Source organism: Canis aureus, chromosome 11, assembly GCF_053574225.1.
Source record: "Canis aureus isolate CA01 chromosome 11, VMU_Caureus_v.1.0, whole genome shotgun sequence".
In the NCBI taxonomy this organism is placed as follows: domain Eukaryota; kingdom Metazoa; phylum Chordata; class Mammalia; order Carnivora; family Canidae; genus Canis; species Canis aureus.
In genome coordinates, this window is record NC_135621.1 from 40,989,499 (window position 1) to 41,008,628 (window position 19,130).

General features: G+C 46.9%; 1 protein-coding gene across 1 annotated transcript in view; it reads right to left on the bottom strand.

The window, feature by feature from the left end:
• Nucleotides 1-4,472: 4,472 nt before the first annotated feature.
• Nucleotides 4,473-19,130, bottom strand: part of GPR45 (G protein-coupled receptor 45) — an 83,849-nt gene continuing 69,191 nt past the window's right edge. The window contains exon 2 of the mRNA XM_077914908.1: nucleotides 4,473-8,156. Within this exon, the coding sequence (XP_077771034.1) occupies nucleotides 6,805-7,926 (1,122 nt within the window). The 5' untranslated portion in view covers nucleotides 7,927-8,156 and the 3' untranslated portion in view covers nucleotides 4,473-6,804. The remainder of the gene's footprint in view (nucleotides 8,157-19,130) is intronic.

The following is a 19,130-nucleotide window of genomic DNA, read 5'->3' on the forward strand; positions in this document are numbered from 1 at the left end:
GCAGATGCTCAACCACTGAGCCACCCAGGTGCCCTCTATTTTTTTCTATTTCTTACATAAAAATACAATTGTGGATTTTTATTATGCAAGTTTAGAAAATGTTTAATTTTCTTTGTGTTGGAGTAAAAAAAATCCAAGTCTCATTTTCATTTCTATAAGCAGAAAATTATAATTGAAAAATCTATAATTGAAAAAATTAATAGATATGATCTTTGTAACTTTTTTACTTAATTCTTTTAGAGAGAGAAATAGAAAGTGAACAGGAGTGGAAAGGAGGGAGAGAGGGAAAGAGAGAGAGAATCTTAAGCAGGTTCCACACCCAGTGCAGAGCCTGAGCTGGGGCTCAGTGTCACAACCCTGAGATCATGACCTGAGCCAAAATCAAGAGTTAGACCCTTAACTGACTGAGCCAACCCGGGCCCTGATCTTTTATAATTTTCCTAAAACTAGAGAAATTTATTCCTAAGGATGGAGAATATATAATTCTTCTACAGAATATAAATCTAAACTTTAATAAATTAGGATCCCCTCTTGTCTAATTAAAAGCTTACTCATATCTCCTTATTGCATTATCAGAAGATCCAAGAAAACCAGAGGAGCAGGCCAGGGAATGAAGAGGACCTGTAGGCAGAAGAGGCTCACGGGAAGTGTAACAGAGATCTAACTCCTTGTGACAAAGTCTTGTGGGACATTGTCACTATGTAAGGGGAATGGGGAAACAGCCAGAGTGAAGGCCAGAAGTGCCCACAACCACCGTGCAGGCCTGAGGTGGCTGCGTATCAGAAGCCCCAGGGCTCCCCACAAAGGGGGAGGTGCCTTCTGAATAGCCTGGACTGCTTCCAGAGAGGCCCAGCAAATTCCAGAAAGTATGGAAAGCCTTGTGGAGAAAGAGCTTTCCATTTCTCATGTTTCCCTGTTGCCTTTGTTCATGCTTTGAAAGCAAATTCAGCTTCCCATTTTTCCCTATGCATATTTTAAATTGTTCCATCTTGTTTGTCTTTTATGGTAATCCTTTCTTCATGGTTTAATACAACATTGGAAGACATCGTGACACTACAGCAAAATAGTGTGTGACAGGGGGCTAGGACGGCAGCCCTTTAATGAAAGGAGAAATGAGACATATAGTCCCCCAAAGGACAATTAGGAAGGAGCAGCAAACCTGTCTTTAAAAATGCTTCCAGAAGTGAGCTTGGCTATTTTTCCCCTCCACTGCCATGATCGGCAAAGGGCTAGCAGTTGCCAGAGGCAGCAGGAAAGAGTGCAGGGAGGCTGGAAGGCCCAGATCCAGTGCAAGGGATCTGTCTTACCTACTGGACCTCAAGGGATCTTTAGGCATTCATGGGAGCACCTCAGAAGGCTCAACTTGCCTCAGATTTCTGATGGCAAGAAGGTCAAGTTCTGGTCATACAGGTAAGTTTTTTCTGTTCCTATCAGAAAAATTAGAAAAAAAAAATCTGTGCTGCAGCCCCTCCTGTTTCGTTCTCTGAACCAGGCAATGTTGGGCATTCCTCTTGTTCCTAGAACACCTGTCCCCTGCTTTTCCAGGATGAAAGATGAGAGAGCAGAAGGCAGACTGCTAAAGTAACCTTGGATGCCTGCCCAATATAACACAGGGGCACACGCATGTGCACGCACACACACAGACACGCTATACTTTTGCATCCCAACCTCTTTATTCTTGCAGGATCCAGATGTGAAACTCCCAACTGGGGTCCCCAGGCCCTCCCTTTTTGTGAGTAGTTACATTGGGTCATCCTGGCCTGAGCGCCCGCCCACACTGCCTGTTGGTCCACCTTGCCCTAGTGGAGCTAGTCTCCACCATACACTAGGCAAAACTTTGATATTATACTTTTGCCTTGAACATAATTAAATTCTTAAGAAGAGTTGTTCTCAATCACTGTTGACTGTTGTTTATTTATTTTTAAAGATTTTATTTATCTATTCATGAAGGACAGAGAGAGAAGGCAGGCTCCCTGTGGGGAGCCCAATGTGGGCCTCCATCCCAGGACCCTGGGATTATAACCTGAGTTGAAGGCAGATGCTCAACCACTGAGCCACCCAGGTACCCCTTGACTGTTGTTTTAAATAGTAATTTTTTTTTATCTTGACCAAAATTTATTCCCCTTTGTGGCTGCAAATTTTCAAATAGTTTAGCTTTCCTGTCTCCCTTCTGTGTCTGAAAGATTAAATGTGGCAGCTTTATCTTCTTAGGCCAGGCATAAATTCGAGCAGTACTTCTCAGTGGATGTAGGTCCCTATGTGTTGAGGGCTAGACGTAGAGAGGCACCTTCTTGGGTGGATGGGATAGAGGTGTGTTTATTTTACAACTTCACCTGTGAAATTTGTGCTGAGGATTTCAGAATTGGTATGTCAGCTAGGATCCCTTGTTTTTCAAAATTGTGTGACATTTTTGCAGAAACTGCTAAAAATCCACCGAATCCTCTCCCCTTCCATGCTAAGAAAGCTATAGCTGGGCACAGGTCCTCTGACCAGGGACTCCATTTCCTAGCCTCCTTTGCAGCTGGCTGTGGTCATTTGACTTGGCTCCTGGCAGCTGAAAACCAGGGGTCTTATCCCACCATTCCTTTCCTCAGGAGCCAAACAGAGCCCTGGCTCCAACCAAAATTCACCACAAAGATGAGGACAGTGCCATAGAAGGAACCTGAGTTGAGCAACTCCATGAGCAGGGAACCCACCCAGCTGCCCTGGACCTCAAGGAGAGGGAAACAAGGTTATTGTTTTAAAGATTTTATTTATGTATGTATTTATGAGAGAGAGAGAGGAGAGTGGGAGGAGGAGCAGAGGGAGAGGAGAAGAGAATCTCAAGGAGACTCTGAGCCCAGCATGGAGCCTGATGGGGAGGCTTGATCCAGAGACCCTGAGATCATGACATGAGCCGAAATCAAGTCAGATGCTCAATGGACTGAGCCATCCAGGTGCCCCAAGAAGTTTGCTCTCTGACGTTAAGCCCACCCATGCTCCCAGCTCTCGTGGATGCTGTGTTCTTGTCAGCTGAACCCTGAAATTTTAGGACGTGGACAAGCCAAGCCTCTGAAACAGATTTCTACCCTTGCCCAAAAAGGACAAACCTTAGCCATAGAGCAAGTTAGCAGAACAACTGTGACCGCTATTGCCACCATATAATCAGCCTCTCCGTGGACCAGGCTTGTGCTAAATCCTTTATATACATTATTTCCTTTATTCTTCAGAGAGGCCCCCTGGCTGGAGGATCCTGCCGTGTAGGACATGAGGAAGCTGAGGTGCGCAAATGCTCTACATCTTGCCCCGAATCACATGGAGAGCAAGGCGGCCCTGGGTTTGGACTGTCCCATTCCAGAAAACATGTCCTTCCCCCTCCACTGCCCATGTGTTTCCATAAGAGTAAAAACCCAACCTCTAGGCACTCCTGCTATTTCAGAGGTTCAGAGATGGCGCCCATACCCTACCCATCACTATCTGCTCAGGCAAGCAGGGCAATGTAGGAAAGTCTTAACATAGTGGGTTTGTTTGCTTTTAATTTGAGAGAATGAGAGAGAGAGCATGAGCAGAGGGAGGGCAGAGGGAGGGCAGAGGGAGAGGGAGAAGCAGACTCTCTGCTGAGCAGGGAGTCCTACATGGGGCTCAATCCCAGGACCCTGAGATCATGGCCTGAGCCAAAGGCAGATGCTTAACTGACTGAGCCACCCAGGCGCTCCCCATAGTAGGTTTTTTAGTCCAAAACAACATGTGCTGTAATTCACGTTGGGGAAAATATTCCCAGGGGTCAGAATAGCAAAGGAGGAATTGATCTAGACTTTTGTTGCTTGGCTTGGTTGTCAGAATGTCAAAGAGAAACTTCGCTTTCATTTCACGCCAGCAACAGGCATCAAGACTCAAGAGAAAAAGGTAGTGGATTTTTCGGGGTAGCAAGAATTAGGATGACACTTCTGAGGTGTATTTGTGTTTCATTTTCTGAGGTGAGGCCCTCCCAAGGAGCTTCTGAGATAGGTATTCAGTTGCTGCGCAGGCCCCACAGAAAAAAATTCAGGTGCCTCAGGGCTAAAGAGAAGATGTAAACTAAAAGTCCATAAGCACCACTTGCCCTTGCCCTGCATGTCTGGGGGAAGGAGATAAGAACTTGGTCCTCATGCACTGTTTTAGGAAAGCAAAGTTCATTAACAGTTCAGCGAGGCTGGAGAGAATTCTGAAGGTGGCAGACTGGAGGTGAAGACTGACCAGCTGGAGTTACTTAGTGGGGCTATGATTTGTTTTAAAAAAATGGGAACCCAGGTTATGACCCCCATTGTTCAAATAGTCTCCCCATTGTCATCTTATTGTTAACTTCCTTTAGTCATTCCAGCTTGGTTAGTAACCTTGACTTGGTTAGTCAAGGTTCTAGATTTCCTGAAGCTGTTTCGTCCTAGGAGGTGTTAGACACCAGATGGTGGCTTACTATTCACAGCCGTGGTGCTAATTCTAGTAAGAACACAGTCTTGTACACTGAAAGAGCAATAATACTTTATTTAAAATATATACAAAATTATTACTTTAAAACATATATGTTACTGTACAACATACATCATAGAACACTGATATATAAATTTTGATACCTTCATTCAGTTTGTGATATCTCTTTTGCTCCTGAAAAACATTCCCTTGAATGCCCACCAGAGGAGAGGGCCCTGTGCCTGTGACCCTGGGTGTGCTGGCTGTGCTCTTGGATACCACTAAGGCCATGCAACTCATCTTGTGGGAACTGAAGGCAAACCCCCCAACCCTGCCTGGTGCACTAGAGTTGACAGGATCCACCTCATTCAATCACAGGCCAACTGCAAGTCTTCAGAAGTCTCTCTCTCTCTCTCTCTCTCTCTCTCTTTATCTGCATATAGACAGATGGGGGAGTTGGTGAGAAAGTGGCAATTATTTTCTCAACAGACCTTCCTCTGGGCTTAGATTAATGTAAATCATGTTCTCTCTTTGCCTCTGGCACGAGTATCACAGAAAGAGAGCGTTAGAATGCAGAGTTGGCCTCTTAACACAATCTTGGAAAGGAAATGAGGAAAGAGACAAAAAGAGAGCTTCTGTGCTGTTAGACCAAATTCAAGTGACAATTATCCTGAAATAAAGCGGACAACTGTTTTTCATCACAGCCCATGCCTTATTCATCCCTATTCCCTACAGTGCCTTGCATCTAGTAGGCACTTAATAAATGCTCATTGCATGGGCAAATAAACAAATGCAGGGGATCTGGTGACTCCAGGTAGGAAACATAAACACTTAGAATCCGAGCGTCTGTGAAATGGCAGGGGACGTTGGAGATCATCTAGGTCTCCTTCCTTACTGGGCAAACAGGGAAACTGAGACCCAGAGAAGTGTGGTGAAATGAACACGTTCACAGGACTAGCTCCTGGCAGAGTTAGACTTGGAATCAGATTTCCTGAACTCTCCTTAAATTCCCACTCTCTTCATATCTGAAACTATAACAAGAACTCTGTGGCCTCAGTGGCCTGCCTGAACTTGGAAATCAGCCCCTGGCATCAGAAGCTCCTGGTGGTGATGGGTGGCCCTGGGCACAGCGGCCAAGTGTATGGCACAAGCAGAAAGGTCCCCTCCAGGCAGCGTTAGTCCTGGGGTCCCAGTCCCACGTGGGGTCAGAGGCCCCAGGCTCGGGTAGGTAGCCCCGACAGCAGCAGTCAGACTGCAGGTCTGAATGAGGTAGGAGGAAGGCAGGGCTCAACAGGGACCCACTCAGCAGGGCGGGTGTTTATGATGCCACCCGCCCGCCCCAGCACTGAAATCCTTGTGGCAGCTCACAGAGACTGCAGCCTCAGGCATGGAGAGGAAACACCAACCAAGCCCACTGACCGCTTCTGAAACTGAAAACAAGTCACTGCAGATACTTGCTGAAAAGATGGATTACAGGAGGAGTGGGTTTTTTCTGTGCAGCAGGTGGATGGCATGAAACAAAGGGAGGCACGGGGGACAGTGGGGGAAAAGAGAGAAGGGGCAGAGGGGCTGTCACGGCCCCACAGAGAGGGCGAAGGGCCTCCGGGCTGGGGACAGCGCTGGCGGGGCCAGGTAGGCCAGGAGAGCTGCGGTAGAAGCCCCGGCTGAACACGCACAGGAGGCTGTAGACGGAGCGTGGCAGCCGGCAGAGCGAGAAGCCCACAAAGAGGATGAGGACGGGTCCATGCAGGACCACTTGGGTGGGCTGCTCATTTCCCGCTGAACTACCCCTGATCATGCCCTCGGCTTTGAGCCGCTGAGGCCTCCCACGTGTCACACGGGGGAACTGAAAACACACAGGGGCTCACTCTGCTTCCCCGCGCGATTTTGGTTTATAGAAAGGATGATTCGGCGTGATCAGAAATGCATTCTGCGTATTTCCTATGCTCCACAGACATAAATCCGTGTAAAGAACGCTGGCGTCAAGTGAAATGGAACCCGTGAGATGATCCCTACTGTGTTCCCCGCCTCAGAGCGGGGCACCCGCTCCGAAGCAGGTGAACTGGGAGCTCTTTGGACAGAGCCTTCCTCCCCGCCCCCCTCCCTGACTTTCTGCCCCACGTGCCCACCCCACTCCCACTCTGTCTCGACTATCCTCCTGTTTCCATCAGACTCAAATCCTGCTCTTCCCCTGCGAGAAACAAAAATCATTCATCTTGCAAAACTGGGAGCTGCAGCTTATCCAGCAACAAATGAGTGCCCCAGTGCTTCCAAAGCCACCCCAGACGCTGACTACACCCAAGGCGCCCGGCCACCGAGCGGAGGGACGCATGATGTGCCCTGGGACCAGTCCGCGGCGCTCCACCTGCAGGTTTCCTTTTACACCGCCGACTGGTTTTCATTGCACACGTAGACTGTGCTTGGCTGGATTCTCCTTCGGATCCGCTCAGGCACTTTGGGGAGGATTTGGATGGTCTGGGGCAGCAGCTCAATGCAGGCCTCGCGGAATTTTTTGATTCTCCAGCAGTAGACGATGGGGTTGAAGACAGACTTGAGGTAGCTGAGCCACAGGACGCAGGAGCTGGTGGTGTAGAAGGAGGAGCTGCAGTAGAAGCCCCGGCTGAACACCGACAGGAGGCTGTAGACGGAGTGTGGCAGCCAGCAGAGCGAGAAGCCCACAAAGAGGATGAGGATGGTGGTGCACGCCTTGGTCTTGAAGCTCAAGTCCAGGCTGACCTGCTGTTGGCGCTGCAGCCGCCGCAGGCCGGCCCGGGTGAGTTGTCTGAGGTCCAGGCTGTCCGACTGGTTGTGCACGCGAATGGCGTTCTTGCGGACCGTGTGCAGGATGCACAGGTAGGAGCACAGCATGACCCCGAAGGGCACGAAGAACACGGCCACCACCAGCGCCACCACGTAGGCGCGCTGGGCCGGGAGCTCCGTGTAGCCCAGCACGCACTGGGGGGCCCGCGCCGGCACCTCCACGAACGTCCGGCCGGCCAGCGAGGGCGCCGCCACGCAGAAGGACAGCGCCCAGGAGACGGCGATGATCCGCTTGGCCCGCCGCGGGTTCAGCTTGTCCTGGCGCTGCACGATGATGAGAAAGCGGTCCACGCTGATGATGAGCAGGATGGCCACGCCCTCCAGGACGAAAAACCAGTACAGGGTGGCCGAGAGGCGGCAGAAGTAATCGCCGAAGTGCCAGTGGACGGTGATGAGGGTGACAGCGGTGAAGGGCATGCAGCACAGGGACAGCATGATGTCGGAGAAGGCCAGCGTGGCCAGCAGCAGGTTGATGGCCGAGCGCATGGCTGGCCGCTGGTACACGATGATGCAGACCACGGCGTTGCCAAGGAATCCCACCACGATCATCAGCATCATGATTATTGCCAAGGATATCCTGAGGGGGGCAGGTGCCAGGGGGACCCCAGAGTCGGACACATTGCTCCCGTTCAGCAGCAAGTCCTGGTAGGTCTCAATGGTGGAGCTGTTGCAGGCCATCATGGAAAACAACTTGGAGCTGGGACAGAAAGGACTGGAAGGACTCCCCTCAGCCCTTTGGTGGCTGCCATTTTCAGTGTGCCGGTTGCATTCTTGGATCCCTAGGGCCTTGGAATGGTCGCGAAGCGTCTTTCTTTGGAAGCACTAGCCAGGATTTGCAATCAATCACAGTCTCATCATCTGCATGACCGCCGACTGTGTCTGCAGCTTCCTATTTGGATGCTCTCTGTAGCCTAGAGCAAAGCAGGGGGGAGAAGGAAGTGAGACTTTCCAAGCAGGTTTGCATACAGCAGTGTTTAGATTTTGCAGGTATTATAAACAGGGTGGAGAGAAATGCCTCGTTGATTTAGCATATTCAGAACAAGGCTTGGTATTCACAAGAGATTAGGAGCCTTGTCAAGTAGCCCCAGGAAATCTCATCAGACCTATTTTGTGTGGGATGAGAAAGTGAATACTTTGTGGTCAGTATCTATGTAATGAGCATGCATTTAATACGTTTTATTGTAAGCAACCTGGCCAAATGAAGCTTTGGACAAGCCTGCTTCCTTTAGAATGCCAGCTTCGTGAGGACCGATGTGTGTGTGTGTGTGTGTGTGTGTGTGTGTGTGTGTGTGTGTGTTCTCTCTGCTGGAACCCCAGCACTGAGAACAGGACGGGCACAGAGAAGATGCCCAATGTTGAGCTGAGGTTAATGAATACATGGTAGATGAGGCTGTTGCTACAGTATTTGTTTAAATTTATTTTGAGATAAGTGTAGGTTCACATGCAGTTATGGGGAAGAAAATGCAGCCAGATCTTATATGCCCTTCACCTACTTGTCCCTGATGGTAACATCTAAAGTAACTGTAGTGCTGCCACACACAAAGGATTACTTTTGGAAATGCTGATAGAAAGGAGGAAACTGTCCCTAAACATAAGTTCTTTTATTTATTTTTGGTTTTAGAATATTTTATTATTTATTCATGAGAGACACAGAGAGAGGCAGAGACATAGGCAGAGGGAGGAGCAGGCTGCCTGCAAGGGAGACTGATGCAGGACTCAATCCCGGGATCCTGGGATCACGACCTGAGCTGAAGGCAGATGCTCAACCACGGAGCCACCCAGGGGCCCCAAGATAAGTTCTTTTAAAAGAGAATGTTAATTTTTATTTCATATCTCATAGGTGTGCTAAGAACAGTGCCCAGTAGCTCACAGAGTCAGATTGCCTGGGCTGGGTAAAGTCTGCATCCACTACTTATCTCTCACTGGGCACCCGCTGGCAGGCTGCTTAGACTCTGCTGACATGACCTCCTCCACTGCAACGTGTGAGTAATAATTTGCAGACGAGCTGCAAAGATTAAATGAGAGAATGCCCAAAGAATGATTTAAGCACACCTAGATGGGGGCACCTGGGTGGCTCAGTGGTTGAGCGTCTGCCTTCGGCTCAGGGTGTGATCCTGGGGTCCTAGGATGAGTCCTGCATCGGGCCCCCTGCAGGGAGCCTGCTTCTCCCTATGCCTGTGTCTCTGCCTCTCTCTCTGTGCCTCTCATCAATAAATAAATAAAATCTTTAAAAATAATAAAGCACGCCTAGATCATAGATGGCATTTAATAAATGTTAACTATTATCATGGAGCCCCGAGGAAAACCAATCACAATGTTACAATGGCTATTGCTTCATTTATATGTTATACACATGGGCGCATTGGCACGTGTTCTAGACCTGCTAGCCCGTGAAGCGGCTCGATCCAGAGTGAGGATGTTCCCAGCACATTTCCAGTTACCTCACCCCTCACCATTTTCAATACAGGCATTCTTTGTTTTATGGCCTTCTCTTTATTGTGCTTTGCAGATGATTGCGTCTTGTTTATTTGTTGGTTTACAAATTGAAGGTTTGTGGCAACCCTGTGTCAAACGAGTCTATCAGCACCCTTTTTCCAACAGCATTTGCTTGCTTTGTGTCTGTGTCACATTTTGGTAATTTTTCCAATATCTTAAAGTTTTTCATTATTATTCTATTTGAATTGCTGCAATCTCATGTTAAAACGTAAATGGTTGAGCAGTTGCTTCTAAAACGTAAAAGGATGAGCAAAGAAAGTGGTTTCTTGAGATGGAATCTACTCCTGGTGAAGATGCTGTGAAGATTGTTGAAATGACAACAAAGCATTCAGACTATGACATGAACTTAATTGATAAAGCAGTGGCAGGGTTTGAGAGGATGGACTCCAATTTTGAAAGAAGTTCTACTTGGCTAAACTGCTACCAAACAGCATCGTCTGCTGCAGAGAAATCGTTCGTGAAAGGAAGAGTTGATCAGTGGGGCCAACTTCATCTTTGACTCGTTTTAAGAAATTGCTACAGGCGTAGTGTGGCAGTGATGGGGGACAAGGAGAGAGAGAAAAGACTAAAGAAATTGCCACAGCCACCCCAACCTTCAGCAGCCATCAACATGGAGGCGAGACCCTCCACCAGCGAAAAGATTACAAATTGCTGCAAGCTCAGATGATGGCTAGCATTTTTCAGCAATAGTTTATTTTTTTTTTTCAGCAATAGTTTAAAATTAAGATATATAATTGTCTTTTTTAAAAAAGATATAATGCTGTTGCACACTTAATAGACTACAGTTTAGTGTAAGCATAACTTTTTATATGTGCTGGGAAGCCAAAAAACATCATTTGATTCACTTTATTGCAATATTTGCTTTGTTCAGTGGCCTGGAACCAAACCTACAGTATCTCCGAGGTGTGCTTGGATAGCTGATTGGATGGGCAGCGGCCCCAAGGGCAGCGAATCCATAGCCTGGCCAGTGATGGCAGAGCTGAAATGCTCTCACTCCACTCCCTCAGCTGGAAATCTGAACTGGGAAATACTGAGCCACTGAAGCAATTGCCCTGAGATGTCACAAAGAGTATAGAGAGAAGTCTCAAGGCCCCAAGGGTATGGTGGACACTCTGTGTTCGCTTCTCCAGATCTCCTGGCCACTCTCTCCCCTCCCCTGCCACTGTCTGGGAGACTGGGCCCCCTGGGCCTCTGGTGGGAGGGGAGGGGGAAGGTTTTCTTGCTCTGGCTCCCTCCCACCTGGGTGTGGCTGGCAGTGGTCTATTCCTCTCCAAGCTCTCAGTGCCTCCAGGAAGCCTCTCTGCAGATTCCCTCCTGCTCCCTGCCTCTCCCCGCAGGCAAAGAGGTGACGGGGCTTCCCGCGGCTGCCACCCTCCTGGTTTCCCTTGACCCGGCCTCTCCTTTGACAAGAATCCCTTATTTATTTATTTTTTTTTTAATTTATGATAGTCACAGAGAGAGAAAGAGAGAGAGGCAGAGACACAGGCAGAGGGAGAAGCAGGCTCCATGCACCGGGAGCCCGACGTGGGACTCGATCCCGGGTCTCCAGGATCGCGCCCTGGGCCAAAGGCAGGCGCCAAACCACTGCGCCACCCAGGGATCCCAAGAATCCCTTATTAATCAGGGGCTGAGCTCTTTCCTATTTACACTCTGATACAAGGGGTCCTGGCAAACAAACCCTAGCTCTGAGGAAGTGGAAACTAAGTCCATAAGTAGCTATTCGGGGGCAGAGGGAAGTGACGTAGCTGTATGTATAAAGAAACAGAAACACGGGGAAATCCACCTTGGTTCTGGCAGATTTCCAATTAAAGTTGCATTTCCAAACATGTATTAATATTTACACCTTTCTTTTTAATTGCATTCTTAGCTTTTCACTTCCATGTACCTATTGGCCATTCATATGTCTTCTTTGGGGAAATGTGAAATCACGTCCTTTTTTTTTTTCATGTGTAATCAAGTCTATTGTTTTCAGGGATCCCTGGGTGGCGCGGCGGTTTGGCGCCTGCCTTTGGCCCAGGGTGTGATCCTGGAGACCCAGGATCGAATCCCACATCGGGCTCCCAGTGCATGGGGCCTGCTTCTCCCTCTGCCTGTGTCTCTGCCTCTCTCTCTCTCTCTCTGTGACTATCATAAATAAATAAATTTAAAAAAAAATTTTAAAAAAAGTCTATTGTTTTCATTGGTTTGTTTTTCACTCTTGGGTTGTACTTCCCTTATATATTTTGGATATTAACCCCTTATCAAATACATGGCTTGCAAATATTTTCTCCCATTCTGTAGGTTGCTCTTTCATTTTTCTGATTGTTTCTTTTGCTGTGCAGAAGCTTTTTAGTTTGACATCATCCTGCTTCTTTATTTTTGCTTTTTGTTGCTTGTTGGTGTCATATCCAAAAAGTCACTGCCAAGACCAGTGTCGAGGAACCATTTTCCAATGTTTTCTTCTAGTGGTTTTTTTTTTTTTTTTTTTTTAGATTATTTATTTATTCACGAGAGACACAGAGAGAGAGGCAGAGACACAGGCAGAGGGAGAAGCAGGCTCCACACAGGGAGCCCAATGCAGGTCTCAATCCCGGGACTTCAAGAGCACGCCCTGAGCCAAAGGCAGACAGAACCACCCAGGCATCCCAGTAGTTTGGGGGCTTATATTTAAGTCTTTAATCCATTTCAGGTTAATTTTTTGTGAGTGGTGTGAGACAGGGGTCCAATTTCATTCTTTTGTTTGTGAGTATCCGGTTTCCCCAGCATCATTTATTGGACAGTATCCTTTTCCCACTGAGTATCTCTTGTCAAATATCAGTTGACCCTACATGCATGGGCTTATTTCTGGGCTCTTAATTCTGTTCCATTGATGTATGTATCTGGTTTTATGCCAGGACCATACCGTTGTGATTACTACAGCTTTGCAATAAAGTTTGAAATCAGGAATTGTGTTGCCCTTTAGCCTTGACTATCTTTCTCAGGATGGCTTTGGCTATTTAAAGTCTTTATTAGTTTCCTTTGTTGGTGATATGTTTCCTTGAATATTTATGATCCTATGGTCTTGGATTGGTTCTGCCCATTTGAGGAAGTAGGCACCACATCTAGTCTTTACAGACTATATTCAGCAGGGGCAAGCTGGTCCAGAGATTCTGGGTGGGTCATCTGGTGGTGTTAGCGGGTATACTTGCTGGTGGAGCCCCTGGAGAGGTGCCTGGGTCAACAGTGGTGCGGGCTGGGGCTTGAGCTTGCAGTTATAGGTCTAAGACAAGGTCTATGTGGGTGGTCCTGGGTCCACTGGGCCCAACCCAGCTCTAGGGACCACTATCTGGGTACACAGGGCTCAGTCCAGAGACTCGGGCCATGGGGGTGGCCTATAACCTGGGGCCTCAGGGGCAGACCTGGAGATGGTGCTAGAGTAAGTCAGGAATCTAAGTCCGTGGAAGCTGGTTTAGAGCATGAGTCTATGGGGGCTGGTTGGTGCTGGGGTGTGCCAGGGGCCGGGGTCAGTCCCTAGTAGTTGGCCTGGAACTAGGGCTGATTGAGAGCTAGAAAGAAGCCACAGGATCTGCTGGGTCAGCAGGAGCCAGGTGACACTGGGGTGAGCAGGGAGCCTGGGTTCACAGGAGACTGCTAGGAGCTTGGAGCCCTGGGAGCCACCTAGGGCCATAGAAACTGGCCTGGTATTGGCTTGGACTGATGCTGGGGTCTCTGGTGAAGTCAGATGCTCACTTTTCTTCTCCCATGGAGAGACATGGGAGAAGAGAGACCGTGTCTTTCTCTGCGCTGGGCTGCTGGATTTCCAGTGGGGGGTGACAGAGGGAAGGTGGATCTGTCTTTCCTTCCTTCCTTTGTTATTTCTAGGATAGAGGATTCATTTACCTTGGCAAAAGTTTTCTTAAGATGGAATGCAGTTTCGAATTGTTAAACAATATATCATACCTTATATACTTCTTAAAATCACCTGATAGTAATATAAAATAAACACACGGGAGTTTTTTGCGTTTCTGTACACTAACAATGAGGCAACAGAAAGAGAAATCAAGGAATCGATCCTGTTTATAATTGTACCCCAAACCATAAGATACTTAGGAATAAATAGGACCAAAGAGGCAAAAGATCTGTACTCTGGAAACTATAGAACACTTATAAAAGAAATTGAGGAAGATATAAGGAAATGGAAAAACTTTCCATGCTCATGGATTAGAAGAACAAATGCGTTAAAATGTCTATGCTACTGAAAGCAATCTACACATTCAATGCAATCCCTATCAAAATACCATCAGCAATTTTCACAGAGCCAAAATAAACAATCCTAAAATATATATGGAACTAGAAAAGACCCTGAATAGCCAAAGTAATGTTGAAAAAGAAAACAAAGTTAGAGGCATCTCTGGACTTCAAGCTGTATTACAAAGCTGTAATCATCAAGACAACAATTTGACCAATTGTTCTTTTTACAGGAGCAGGTTTTTTTTTTTTTTAATTTTGGGAAATAAATATATAATAATTTCAATAAAAAGAATGTTGCTATGCAAGGTGAATCTGCCAGAGAGCCATCAGGGAGGGGAGGCAGCAGCTTCTGGCCCCACCAGGTCACCTGCAATTTCCATTGGCCGTGGCAAAGGATCACATGGCAGCCCTTCCTTGGACCTGGCGGAGGCAAGGCCTGCAGATGAGCCCTAAGAACACACTTGACTGCCGAGAGCATCCTACCATGGATAAGGGCACCAGAGTGAAAGCAGTAAAAGGAAACTTGAATTGTTTCTTCATCCTTCTACTTTCTACCAGAAACAAAACATGGGAATCGGATAAGAATTAGACTTGACAAAGGCTTCCAGAGACTCCCGCAGGGACACACTTGACCTGCTTTTCTTCTTCGGAAGCTTCCATCCTGCTTTCCACTTAGCAAGTCCCACTTCATCCCCTGTGCTTCCAGAAGTGTCTTTTTCCTAAGCTCCTTATGGTTGATATTATAGATAAATGGATCACCTGCTTTTTGAAAGTTTTCTGTATGCCACTTAGCTTTTCTGTCAAACCTACATTAGTCCTGGTTTTCCCTAACTGAAAGAAATCCAAAGAGGATTTTTTTCCAAAAAAATAAAATAAAATAAATAAAAAAGGCAAAAAGCAACACTAGTGTTCAATGTCAGTTTTTGCAGCGAGCACTCCAGAGGCAGCATGCACCCAAGCTCTTTTCAGGGGAGCTGCACTCAGCATCTCAGCATCACACCGCCAGAGCTCTGACCTGTGTCTGTGAGCATCTGCACTTTTTTATCTCCATTTATTCTGTGTATCCACTAGCAAGATATGTCTATGAGTATCAGAAAAGTCCAACAGCGGTTATCTTTTAGGTCTGAGGGGGTCCCGAAAAATTTTTCCCATCTAAATTAATTGCTTCATTGCAGGGACACCGCTTCAGTTTATAAGAGGTTTCACAGGAACACTTTAATTCAGATAGTGGGGAACACCAGTACCTGGAATTGAAGGGATATGGTAAAGTAAAAGGTCAGGAGACCCAACACCAGGTTAACAAGGATAAAGCTTCTGCAAGTGGTAGTATCTTTGTGATGTTACCTCAGTTTAGATACAACCTAGAACCTGATTTGGCCAAGCATGCCTAGGATGGGCTCATCTTTCAGTGGTGGGTCCAGTTACCCAACTTCTGGAGATTGAGCTGTATAATCAGAGGTCCAGGGTGTTATTCTACAAGTGAGGGATATCCCTTGTGCAGAACTCAGATGCTTGTGTTAGCGTGATACAGTACCTTCGTGCCTCAGTTTTATGATCTGTGAAATGGGAATAATTACCTATCTCTTCCCAGAGTTTTCAAATACATATGCAATGCCTGGTACAAAGAAGGGAGTAAGATCAAATAATTATTAAAATTTAAAAATTAAAATTAAAAAAATAAAAAACTAATGATAAATCAACTCCACATCTCACTATTTCAATCATGGATTTCTTTCTCTTGGATCAAAGAGTAGAAACTGTGACACGCAGATATGAAGCCCTCATGGATTAAGCTCTTCCTGGAACACAAAATAAGGGGCACTGAATAGAAAACACGCTCTTCCGTATCCGTATGCCTGTTGATCCTAACTGGTGGGGAGTCCTTTACCTGCACCCTTGTGATGCTGTAAGATTGGATTGTCCCTACCGTAATAGTTACAGAGAGTGGTTTCCTGTTTCACCAAAGGAACAGATAGTGCAGAGAATTTTTCAAAAAATGTGTTGTATCCTGAGGTTAAATCAGATGAAAATTGTTTGGGCTTCTAGGCAACAACTTGTCTTAGATATTTAATTTAGCGTTTTGGTCACAGTCCTGTTGTTAATATCCAAATCAACAACACATTTATTACCAGACATTTTGGCAAGTTAAAGATCAAAGTAAAAGGTGACAAGTTGCACAGGGAATGTTCCACTACCGATCTTTCCGTTTGAAACAGCCCTCACTCTCTCTCTGGTGGTTTTCACTCTGAGGAATGGGAGCCACGGTGTGAATTATAAGCCGAGAAAGAAGACAGCTGGGAATGGAACCGTTTCAAGGTACTTATCATAGTTTTTCCAATCCAAATCATCTCACTCCGGAATGGGGGTGGGGAGTGTCACATAGGTGTCAGAAGATCAATAAGCTAAGGAGAGGACAACCAGCCTGTGCATTGCCTGTGTGCTCAGGGGTGAGCACAAGCAGGCTGATGATGTCCTCATGAGCTGGATCTGTGCAAAGGATAGAAGGTGCTTTCGACCTTGAGCAAAGAGGAAACACTGCTATCCACACGCCGAATTTGCTGTGACGTTTTCTAAAGCTCCTTCAACCGCCCCACCCTCACTGTCCTGCCACCTTGCTTCTGCACAGTGAGGACTCCTTCCCAAGCCCCCAGCTATGCCCTGTCCTGCCATCCTCACAACTGGGGGAGGGAAGGCGGGAGATGAAAGGGATGCTCTGATACAGTCATGAGAGCTCAACGTCATAAAAGCAGTAAAAACATGGAGCCAGGGCTGGAAGCCAGGTTTCTGGTACTGAGAGGCCCCAAAAGGGAAACCAGTGTTGGTTAGGACCATAGCGAGAGTGAGGAAGGCCTTAGGTCGATGAGGCTCACAAGCATGGGGAAAAGGAAAGCACTCTCCCACCCCAAACCATCCAAGATGAGGGGGAGAAAACTTTGAGATGAGATCACACCCTGCTCTCCTTTCCAGGAGGTGAAGAATGGATGTTTACACACAGAGCTTCGGTGGCTGATAACCACGAGGATGAGGGAAGGAAACTTCTCCTCTGCTTTCCATTTTGACAGGCCAGTGTGGGACCACCAGCTGGCACCCTGAGGGATCTCTGAGGGCAAGGGCCAGCCCCAGGTTGCCCGGAAGCGCTGCTGGTGACTCCTGCTTGCCTGCCTTTCTTCCTCCCTCCCCAGTCCCATCCCCTTCTTCCTTTCTCTTTGTCTCTCTCTTTCCTTGATAACTTCTAAAAACTTTTTATAATATTACATTTCAAACCTCTAGAAACAGAAAAACTAGAATCTCAAAGCCCCATTTGACCAAGTTTTGAGATCTATTTTTCCCACTTCCTTCCATTTTTGTGGGCAGCAGCTCTATAATTCCTCGTCCCTATCACCTCCTCGTCAGGCTTTTGTTCCCAGCCGGGCAAGGGGATTCTGCTAGGTTTTCTTGGAGAGAGAGGAGGCCAGGCTATGAGGTACCTGCAGTTATAGGTCTAAGACAAGGAAGACAATGGACAAGCCTGATGGACAAGCGGAGAAATACAAACCAAGGAGAAGATCCTAGAAGACAGGAGGGCTGCAGGGAAAGTAAGATTCCCAGCAGGCACCTCTCCAAGCCCTTCCAAGTGTTTGACCCAATCTAATAGTGAGGGACCTAAACCAGAGAGGAGTCTGATGGGCTATTTCCTCTCTGTTTTGCAAACCTCTAGTTTCAGATAGCAAATCTCGACTTTAGCTGGGTATATGTTTGGCTTTAAATTGATGGGAAAGACGGAGTCCCAAACCTCTTCTTTCTTCATCGTCGAGGTCAGATAAGGAAAAATCAGTCAAGCTGTACACTGGAAACCTGGAGAGCCGCAAGGCCTGGAGGGAAGAGGGGAAAGCAGTGAAGGGTGGAATGCAAGGAGGGGGAGGCAGGGCAGGGAGGCTGGGAGGGCCGCGGAGCCTGGCTGCTGGGGTGAGCTAGCACCAGCGTGGGTTTTCTTTTCTTTTTCTTTTTTTTTTTTTAATAATAAATTTATTTTTTATTGGTGTTCAATTTGCCAACATACAGAATAACACCCAGTGCTCATCCCGTCAAGTGCCCCCCTCAGTGCCTGTCACCCATTCACCCCCACTCCCCGCTCTCCTCCCCTTCCACCACCCCTAGTTCCTTTCCCAGAGTTAGGAGTCTTCATGTTCTGTCTCCCTTTCTGATATTTCCTACCCATTTCTTCTCCCTTCCCTTCTATTCCCTTTCACTATTATTTATATTCCCCAAATGAATGGGACCATATAATGTTTGTCCTTCTCCGATTGACTTATTTCACTCAGCATAATACCCTCCAGTTCCATCCACGTGGAAGAAAGTCTCTTCAATAAATGGTGCTGGGAAAATTGGACATCCACAAGCAGAAGAATGAAACTAGACCACTCTCTTTCACCATACACAAAGATAAACTCAAAATGGATGAAAGATCTAAATGTGAGACAAGATTCCATCAAAATCTTAGAGGAGAACACAGGCAACACCTTTTTTGAACTTGGCCACAGCAACTTCTTGCAAGATACATCCACGAGGCAAAAGAAACAAAAGCAAAAATGAACTATTGGGATTTCATCAAGTTAAGAAGCTTTTGCACAGCAAAGGATACAGTCAACAAAACTAAAAGACAACCTACAGAATGGGAGAAGATATTTGCAAATGACTATCAGATAAAGGGCTAGTTTCCAAGATCTAAAAAGAACTTATTAAACTCAACAGCAAAGAAACAAACAATCCAATCATGAAATGGGCAAAAGACATGAAGAGAAATCTCACAGAGGAAGACACAGACATGGCCAACACGCACATGAGAAAATGCTCTGCATCACTTGCCATCAGGGAAATACAAATCAAAACCACAATGAGATACCACCTCACACCAGTGAGAATGGGGAAAATTAACAAGGCAGGAAACCACAAATGTTGGAGAGGATGCGGAGAAAGGGGGACCCTCTTGCACTGTTGGTGGGAATGTGAACTGGTGCAGCCACTCTGGAAAACTGTGTGGAGGTTCCTCAGAGTTAAAAATAGATCTGCCCTGCGACCCAGCAATTGCACTGTTGGGGATTTACCCCAAAGATACAGATGCAGTGAAACGCCGGGACACCTGCACCCCGATGTTTCTAGCAGCAATGGCCACAATAGCCAAAGTGTGGAAGGAGCCTCGG